Genomic DNA, 10,408 nt, shown 5'->3' with positions numbered 1-10,408 from the left:
CATATATGACTGTAAAAATACTATAAAAAAACGAGCTTTTCACTACTTTAGCCCATAAAACTCCATGCTTATGATCCCTCAGAAAAAGTTTTAAAAAATTCCCGCTAAAACCACCCAATTAAAAATCTAAGCTCATCATTCCTTTAGTCCTTAACAAATCCATGATAATAACTTTGATTTGATAACTTCAGGAAACATTTTTAAAAGCTTCAGCTTCTGGAGTGGAGGCTTACACTAGTTTTTCACAATATATTAAATTTTTTTAATAAAAATTGGAAGTCCTTCAAAAAACGCCTGATAGTCCGTTAGAATTTTTTTAATAAGTCATGCTAATAGCCCTGTGAGTCCTTTCGAAAATATTTACAGAAAATGATCGCGTTCGCAACTATGTTGTCAGATTATTATAGCTTTGTGCAGCCCCAAGAGTTTGTATCGCCGCGAAATATTGATGCTAGACACACCTTTAATCATACCGATCGTCATATCTCGACTAGCTGAGTCGATCTAAACATGTGTGTCCGTCTGTCTGTCCACTATAATTTGTAAACTTCACGAAATTTTGTATGTAGAATGGGTTCTGGCTCTTGTTTTTGGACCAACTACTAAATTTTTGTCGGTTTTTCTGGTCGCTCCAGAGGCCGAAATTATGGCCCGAACAATTTTGCATGGAGAAGGGCTAAATAATAATCATGCCTATTTTGATACAGACCGGTCATTATTTGCCGGGTCAAATGGACCCTGACTTTTGTGTTAAAAATGACATTTGTATTTTATGGCGTATATATTTACTCCCGAAAGATAAAAACCGGATAGTACATCCAAGAAGAGTGGTTGGCCTTCAAATTGATACCAATTATATTGTCGTATTTGGGATTATTATTATTTAGTAACCCATTACAACACTCGCTTTGAAATTTTCCATGAGGTTCCAGTTATTTTCAAGGACAATGCTCATCATTCTCTTTGACCATCTGATAATAATTTTGGGATGAAATGGACTTAATTTTTTGTGTTTTTTTCGAGTCGATCTATATGCCACAATTACAAGCCGAACATCACAACACAACCAACGGTGAAATGAATTAGGACAAGTAATTAGAAGCGCTGTACTGAATATTAGTAATATTCGGAAAATATGTCAGTGTGATCGGGCAAGAGGGTGCAAATTATAACCCATGCTCGGAATAAACATTCGCAGAAAGTTAGAGTTCCGTGGTAGTTGTGTAGGGTTTGTTTATAATAAGCATAGGAAAATCAAAATACATAAAATGGTGTGGTCCTCTATTGAGAAGGGAAAATATTATTATGAGAGTTACCCGTTACCCAAGACCGTGAAGCCATTCAGCGTCAACTTGTCTAGAATCATAAAATATGTTTCACTCCTTGTGGGGAATTACTAGGAAGAGTGGGACTATAAACAGTCGAACTTGATCAAATTTAAAATTAATTTGCAATAAAAATGTGTGCATTTTATGATGGAGGTGCCAAAGGGAGTTCATCGATATTTTACTTCCTTCAAGAGTCCAAATAGTCTAAAATGGATTTGATTCAAAGAAACTTGGAATAAAATTAATGAATATTTTCATAATTTCATTCATAGTTAATTGTTTCCTTATAATCATGAGAAAGCTAGTTTTTCCACCAAAAAAGTAAACATTTCATTAATATCAGAACTATTTTCCTACTTCACTCAACGTTATCACTATTTGCGCTCATTTTTTTCTCTCTACCTCTCTCTTTATTGCACAAAAACAAATATGTTACTTACAAGAAAAAACACCACCACCATAACCACCGTTCATTGTTCGGCTGTGTTATCGTTTTCCGCCTGTCCCCTGGCTTGGTGGTTGTTGTTTCTGCAACCTTTTTTTGTCTATTATTTCTTTTGCTAACGACCAATTTTCCACTCACTCGATTGTGACTAGATTTGCATTCCATTGTTTCTGTATTCACTCTTACCGACCTCGTCATTGATGTTACAAAATTCGCATATTTATTTTCCAAATCATTTCGATATAAATGCAAAATAAAATATATCAAACAAGTGTTGATACGATTCTGCCAGGATAAACTACTCTGGAAAAAAAATTCGCTAGGACATTGTTATTTATATGCCAACACATGATTTTTTCTTTTGGAAACCAATTTTTTATACACCAATAAACCTGAATTCCGAGTTTATAACGGGTTTAAGTCAAAACATAGACCTATAATATGCAGATATATCTTAAATCCGGTTAAAATTGCGAAAACTGCGTTCTTCTACCTGGATTCCTTGTATGTCATCTTCATCCTTATTTTCTTGAACCTAATTAGCACAAAATTAATAAATTTTCCGCAATAATGTCTCTCATTAGATTTAACATGTACTTATTCATACATAACCTCAATATAAGATGTCTGCTTATTTGACACGAACTGATTTAATGATTTTTTTCTTATTAGACTTATATACCATAATATGTTTCATTACCTATTTCTTATCTTGACTCATGCACTTGCTGAGCATCATACATCATAATAATGTCAAACATTGAGAAATGTTTGACACATTTTTTTATTATTTTTATCTTTTTATTTTATATGTTTATAACAGCTTAATGGATATTTTTGGCCCCTATATAACAAATATAATCATATTATCAGTTAATACTCTATTTATGTCTGAGAATAGTTGATATTCAGCAGATTTTTTTTTTAAGTTTGGAAAAATTAAGGAAAATGTCGTTTTAGATTTTGAATACAAAAAGAAATTCGGAAGACTCTTGGCCTATTAAGAAACTAGATCCTAGATATATACAATATTTATGGAACATTCTAAAACATTTGAAGTTAATACTGATTAGTCTAAATCAGTGTAGTTAGTGGGTCAGTGTGAAATTTATTGAAAAAAAATATATTATCAATTTTTAAATACATGTATTTCATATCTAATCATATGTCATGTTAATATTATTGTTAAAACAATTATTAAATATATTGTTAATTGAAATCGATCGTGATTAGAAATATTCGTTTATCATGTGACATGTTTGAAATTTGAATACATTTTTGGTTTGTGTGCAAAGTACTTCTGCTATATTTTATAAGTACGTAATTTATCTCTAATATATATGAACAATAATGTTCACTTTTATGAGGAATTTATGACGTTTATGGCTATTGCAAAAAATACTATTTTTAGAAATTTATTATTCCTTATATATATATATATATATATGTATACAAAAATATTCATTAAGATATCCTCCCTGTAATTCTTGAACGTCCACGTTACGTACATATATGCCACACAGATAAGGATTAATTGCGATGAGATCGCTCACTGTGAACTACCCAAATGACTTGTAAATTCATTAGTACCGTTCCAGAACCTAGCAGGATCTACTCATTTTACATGTTTTGTAACTTTCTACTCGAAAACCGTTCCTCAACCCACAAAACTGGATTGAGGAACATTGTCTCAAATTTAAGAGAGCACAAAACAAAATGGTGTTCTCTTTGTGAACTTTTTACTCGAGAAATTTGGTCAAGTAAAAATGGTAAACAGGAATGCCTACTTCTGATTGGCTGTTATGTTGATTTTGAAGTATTGCCATCTAATTTTGGCATATTTACTAGATTTGCGTTCCCGAACTTTTCAAATTATTTTGTACTCTGAGAGCAATTTTGAAATGTTTTCCTTTTACTAGATCAGTGGTGGGCAAAATTTCTCTTAAAAAATTGTTAAGAGAATATGAAAACAATGATTATTCTATGGAATTTAATTAATTTAATATTTTTAAGACATAAATAACATCCCAGAAAGTTCAAAAGATAAATTCAATAAAAAAATTACGGCAATTTGTCATTAAGGTTTATTTTTGTTTTGACATCACAAGAGAAAGAGAACGCATTAACGCTGGTGTGCAAGTCTGCCCAACTATGCTTCTGACCAATCAATGGTGGGCAAAATTTCTCTTAAAAAATGTTTAAGGGAAAATAAAAACATGAATAATTCTACGGAAATTAATTAATTTAATATTTTTAAAACATAAATAACATCCTAGGAAGTTCAAACAATAAATTCAAAAAAAAAAAAAAAATTGTGGAAAAATTTTCATTGATGTTTATTTTTGTTTTAGCATCAAAAAATGTAAAGAGAACGCTGGTGTGCAAGTCTGCCCAACTATGTACTAGATTTACTATTAAAAAAGTACTGGAACATACCAATTGTGTTAACTTTTCTTGTCTAATGTGTATGTTGTAAATATTTACTCTTAAAAAAGCCACCTGCCAGAGCTTAAGTATCATTCTTTCAATCCACGTAGGAGAACAGAATGAAATAGTTAAAGTTGAGTAGTTCCGGAACGAACTAGTCCATAAGAACTCTTTCCATAAATGAACTATTGGAACTAGTTCCATCTCGTTCCTTTGTTCTCACATTCTTCATTCGTTAATTTTTCAATTTGTAAATCTTTGCACATCAATTTATTATTGTGTAAATAATATTTTCTTATGTAAATAAGGAAGATAATTAATAAAAAAAATATTTTGAACTCATCGTCTTGTAGTAGAATATTCAACTAAATAGTTAGTTACTAGTTACTAAATAGTTAGTTACTAAAATCATAATTTACATTTAATCCTTATAGTTTCGACTCTTAGATAGTTCCTATGAATCTCTCTCTCTTTCATTATTCTTTTTGTTTGTTTTTGCTCCCATAGTTCCATATTGATTCGTCGATGGATGAAAAAAGTACAGTTGGGTAGTTCCGAAACGAACTAGTTCATTGGAACTATTCTGGTTATGCATGCAACAGCAGGTTATGTGTCCACGTACATCAATTTAATTACATCAGTCAGTGGAAGCAGAAGTGATTATGAATCTGTGTGCCGCTATTGGTGTTAGACAATTTAGTTCACGGTTTGAACTTCGTCTTCCCTATTCTCAAAACGTACTAGTTCCTTAATTCCGGCAGGCTGCTGGAAGAGGAGCTGCAAATCGTAGTCATTTATTTGTCGATATTAGTATTTTGTAATCCATTTATTGGAACGGATTTATATCTCTCCTTCATTTTCTCTAAATGAACTAGTTCCCTCGGTAAGGGTATAAGTTACCGGCTGGATGGTGGTAAAGAATACATCCAGCGGATTATTATTTGTGTTTTCAATCCAACGATAATTTGTTATTTTGTTAAGGGACCACCTTACACGGAACTGTAGCTGAAGGTCCAAATAACTCATTTATCTCAAGGTCGGTTCCAGTTCCAGCCGGCTGTTGTAGCATTTTGGCGGTTGAGAAAATGCCGGTCATTTTTTTTTTAATTTACCAAAAAATAGTTCATTGGCCGCCACGCAACAAATTGACTGTCGATATTATTGTTAGTTAATTTGTTTCACATAGTTCAATAAAATCTTTCTCTTTCATCAAGAACTTCGGTCGATGGTGGATGAAATTGATAAATAAATAAAGGAAGATGAATAAAGAAATTAAATAAAAATACAAAATTAAAGAACTAGATAAACTAGAGAGACTATATCATCTAAAGATCCGGATCTAGTTCCGATTATTCCTTTCTCAGAAGAGTTTTTATGAACTAGTTCGTTCCGAAACAATACAACCCTGGTCAGTATAAAACACTCCCGAAAAAGAGTGAATCCCAGACAGGCTATAGTTGATTTTTTATGTTCAAAGGTTATTTGTGTGTTAGTAACCAACGACAGCTGGTTAAAATGTATCATTGAAAATATATAGCTGAGACTACACAAGGAACAAAAAGAAAAACATAAAATAGGGAACAATATGTGTGATTGGGATTCTCACATAAAAAGAGTATTGATAGTCATTTCATATTGTGAACTGTCGTTCCGGAACGAACTAATTCAAAGAAAGTAATTCTCAAAATGAATAATCAATACTAGGTTCGGTTCTTTCATTCATATACGGTTCATTTTGCTCCAGTCGTTCATTTTTGTTATCTTTAGTTCCTATTGACCCAATCGTTCATCTAGGTCTTCCTGTTCACTAGTCGAACTACTAACTAACAAATGAAATAAATTTAGGAATTGTCAGGGGTCAATTATGGCTGGTGAAGTTTACAAATGAAAACCGAACTGGTCAACTTAGATGTTTGGAAAGTGTTTTCAAAATTTTCAATAAAAATGCAGATCGGAAAATTCAAGACAATGAGTGAATAGCTTGAAAGTTAGAATTTGACCGTTCCAGAAAGAACGAGTTCAATGGAATCATTTCACAAAATAAATATCGGTACTATTTGTTAGTTCATCTAGTTCCTATTTCTTCTAGCAGCTCCACTATTTGCTCTCGTTCACCTAGTTCTTTTGATCCAATCGTTCATCTTCTTGTTCATTTACCATATTAAGAGATATGTAATGAATGAGCGAACAGAAAAAGATCGAACCCCTTTAGGTTCGACTGTACTGAAAAATATATCGCGCACTAGAAGTGGCAGCAAACAAGATTGGTCAGAGAAATCCCCACTGTCAAGCGTTCACTCTTATATCCACGGATTAAAGCAAATAAAATACTCACAACTGTAAGAGATCCTCGGAACATGTTCTTTAAAAATGTTTCGCTTTTAAAATATCCTGTTTTTAAATGTCCTTCTGGAAATATTCCAGAAAAATGCAAGCTTATTGATTTTTCAGAAAATATCTAGAAAAAATATTCTTAAAAAAATCCACGCTTATTTTTCCTTGAGAAAACAAATACAAACATATTGGCCATTCAGATAATAATTCGTATAAAAAATCCAAATTTATTCATCCTTAGGATGGATCGGGTATGGGTTTAAAATATTCTTTTAAAAATCCACCCCTTTGACTCTGATAACCTTCCTTTTTTTTTAATTCCACGTCTATGCCTTCAACATACATTATTTTGAGATTTCCTAATAAACATCTAAAATAATTTTTTTTTTCTTAAAATTCCAGGAACTAAGCCTGACAATGGCAATGTTTCGGAGAGTACCACCGTAACTGAAACTCCCGTAGAAGCAACCAAAACTGATGCCATTGAATTGACCTCCACCGATTTGGTGGCTGCCAAAAAAGTTGATGAACCCGAAAATAATGGTACCATTGAGGCTACCAATGTTTCTGAAGCTGAGGGTCAGGTTAAGGTAGGAACACCAGACTTAATAAGTCTTTTTCCAAAATATTTCATTTTCAAAAAATTTTTGCAGAAATTACCCTACCCCAAATCGGTATTCTTCATTATCAGTAATGAATTCTGTGAACGTTTCAATTATTATGGCATGAGAAGTAAGTCCCCAGGAAGCGAAGCATTTAAGAAGAACTCCTTTTAAATTATTTTTATTTTTAGCAATTTTGGTTTTATATTTGAGTCGTCAATTGGACTACAGCGATGACACAGCCACTGTTATCTTCCACATCTTCACCATGTTCGTCTATTTCTTGTGTATTTTGGGTGCCATCATTTCGGACAGTTGGTTGGGCAAATTCAAAACAATTCTCTATCTCTCGTTGGTCTATGTATGCGGTTCTGTTTTGGTTACATTGGGCGCCATGCCACCATTGAATCTGCCGGCAACAACATTTACAATGATAGGTCTGGCACTGATAGCGCTGGGTTCGGGCGGTATAAAACCGTGTGTCTCAGCCTTTGGTGGTGATCAATTCAAAATGCCGGAACAATTGAAACAGATGACCACATTCTTCTCGTTGTTCTATTTCTCGATCAATGCTGGTTCATTGATTTCGACCTCTGTAACGCCAATTTTAAGAGAAGATGTCCATTGCTTTGGTGAAAAGGAATGTTACTCCTTGGCATTTGGTGTACCGGCTGTTTTGATGGCTGTTTCGATTGGTAAGGCAATCATTTCGGAATACAAAAATCAGGGATGAATTTTAATATATTTTTCGATTGCTTACAGTTATCTTTGTTTTGGGTCGTCCTTTGTACAAGAGCAAGCCTCCAGCAGGCAATATGGTTGTCTTGGTCAGCAAAACCATTGGTGTAAGTTTTCACAAGCCGTAAAGAAAATTCCAATAAGAAACGTATTTTCATTTATGATTTTTTTGTATTGCAGAATGCCATCTCCACCAAATGGAAGGAGAAGAAGACCAATCCCCGTGAACATTGGTTGGACTATGCCGATAAGAAATACGATCGCCAGTTGATTGAAGATGTTAAAGTTTTGATGCGTGTCTTGGTCTTGTATTTGCCTCTGCCTATTTTCTGGGCCTTGTTCGATCAACAGGGTTCCCGTTGGACCTTCCAAGCTACTCGTATGGACGGTGATATGGGTGCATGGGATATTAAACCGGATCAATTGCAAGTGTTGAATCCTCTGTTGATTTTGGTCTTCATTCCTCTGTATGATGTGGCCTTCTACCCCGCATTGAGTCTGATTGGTATTCGTCGTCCATTGCAAAAATTGACATTGGGTGGTATTTTAGCCGGTGTTGCTTTCATTATTTCCGGTGTTGTGGAATTGAAGTTGGAGGTAAGTGCCATTAGAGTTTTATTTATTTTGTTTTTGGAATTGGAAAATGGGAATTATTGTCATTATGAAAAAAAAATCATGTAAGATAATCATAAGGCGATCGGCTTATGGAAAAAAAATCCTCACTTATGGATCTGAAATTCCTCTTGAAATATTCTTTTAAAAAATCCTCACTTATGGATCTGAAATTCCTCTTGAAATATTCTTCCAAAAAATCCTCACTCATGGATCTGAAATTCCTCTTGAAATATTCTTTTAAAAATCCACGCTATGCCTTCAAAAATAATATTTTAAAAATCCACGCCTATGGCTCAGAGATGCATTCAAAATCGTAAGGCTCGGATATGCCTTCCCAAAAATATTATTTTAAAAATCCAAACATAGGACATTGGAATCCCTTTAAGAATCGTTTAAAATCCAGGCTTTTGGTTCTGAATTGCCTTTAAAAATCCATACCGCAAAACATTATTTTTGACCTCCACCTAAACTTAACCTCAATTTTATTTTCATCCTACCAACACCTAACCAATCACTCTCATCTCTCACCTACCAATTTTCTTCAATCTATATTTATGTTTTCCCTTCTCCCTCTATTTACTTTCTCCATCTCTCTTTCACACTTTTAGAAAACCTATCCTACACTTCCCACTCAACACATTTCTCAATTGCGTATCTTCAACGGTGAAAATTGTCCCTACACCATTACCACGAATATTCCCGGACACCAATTTATCAACATTCCCGCTCATGGCTATTATGTCAACAAAGACGTACCAGTATCGGGTCATACCTTCGAGTTTGAGTACACATTCATGGCAACAGGACAAAATTGTTACGACTTCCAAGGCGGTTCTTATAAATTGGTCGAAAAAGAAGCTCACACCCTGTTCATGAATACTAAAAATACCAGCTATCCTTTGATCTGGTACGAAGATTTTGTCAATAAACCATCGAGAGGCAGTCCAATGGGCAGAACCTTGACCAATGTTCAAATGGGACGCACAATTGAATGGCGTAAAGTTAAAAAGGATACGATTGAACATCAAGAGCCGGCATACACCAACAATTTGACTGAATTTTCAAGCGGCGATTACAAAATTTTGGTCGATGGTCAGGAAGTCCTGCAGACCACATTGAGTACCGGCGGTGTCTATACCATTTTAATTGATGAACTACAAAATGGCCAATATTATGCCCAGGAAATCATTATTACCGATCCCAATTCCATGAGCATCTTATGGCTGATACCACAATATGTTGTCATGACCTTGGGTGAGGTTATGTTCTCGGTCACAGGTTTGGAATTCTCCTACTCACAGGCTCCAGTCACCATGAAATCCGTATTGCAAGCCTGTTGGCTGTTGACAGTGGCCTTCGGTAATGTGGTTGTGGTCATTATTGCCGAACTGAAATTGTTCGATTCACAGGCCAGTGAGTTCTTCCTCTTTGCCGGCCTTATGTTTGCCGACATGGTCCTGTTCATGTTCATGGCCTATCGTTATAAGCCCAACAATCCGAATGCTGTAGCAGAAATTGAACCCTTAACCGAAAAGGATAAGAAATCGCCACTGGAATTGGAGGGTATCGATAACAAAGCATTGGATACCAATGAATAAACTGGGGATTCACTACATATTAGGTGTTTTTTTTTTAATTTTAATTGATAGAATAACAAATAATTGATGAATTTTTGTACTTTAATAAATAAATAGAAAAAAAATATTTATTTAAAAAAATTATGTCGAATGGAAATATTTATTGAGAAAATCCATATTTGTTTTGGATTTTTTTCTCATTGCGGAGAAATTACCTAAGCCTATGGGATACACAATCAACAAACCACAATCTCTGAAGTTATAAGAAATACTCTTAAGATTCGTACTCTAAACTACAACAATACGAGGTATGGTAAAAAAAAATTAAAAAAAATCCACGCC

At 34.0% G+C, this 10,408-nt stretch overlaps 1 protein-coding gene across 1 annotated transcript; it reads left to right on the top strand.

Annotated features, from left to right (window-relative positions):
• Positions 1-7,184: 7,184 nt before the first annotated feature.
• Positions 7,185-10,087, top strand: LOC133332288 (peptide transporter family 1). The gene is made up of 5 exons (XM_061540689.1): positions 7,185-7,266; positions 7,328-7,831; positions 7,899-7,981; positions 8,055-8,471; positions 9,098-10,087. Exons 1-5 carry the CDS (start codon positions 7,260-7,262, stop codon positions 10,085-10,087), a joined length of 2,001 nt encoding a protein of 666 aa, XP_061396673.1. The 5' UTR covers positions 7,185-7,259.
• The last annotated feature ends 321 nt before the right edge of the window (positions 10,088-10,408 follow it).

The sequence above is a fragment of the Musca vetustissima genome, unplaced genomic scaffold (genome assembly GCF_032173495.1).
Source record: "Musca vetustissima isolate MV318-11 ecotype Yass unplaced genomic scaffold, APGP_CSIRO_Mvet_v1 utg5888, whole genome shotgun sequence".
NCBI lineage: Eukaryota > Metazoa > Arthropoda > Insecta > Diptera > Muscidae > Musca > Musca vetustissima.
The sequence above is the reverse complement of the archived record's forward strand: the minus strand, read 5'-3'. Positions and strand labels throughout refer to the sequence as shown.

Excerpts from the sequence above, each read along its gene's own strand:
- LOC133332288 (XM_061540689.1), top strand. Across the intron at positions 7,832-7,898 it reads TTTGATGGCTGTTTCGATTG|TTATCTTTGTTTTGGGTCGT; the intron begins GTAAGGCAATCA and ends GATTGCTTACAG. Across the intron at positions 7,982-8,054 it reads TGGTCAGCAAAACCATTGGT|AATGCCATCTCCACCAAATG; the intron begins GTAAGTTTTCAC and ends TTTGTATTGCAG.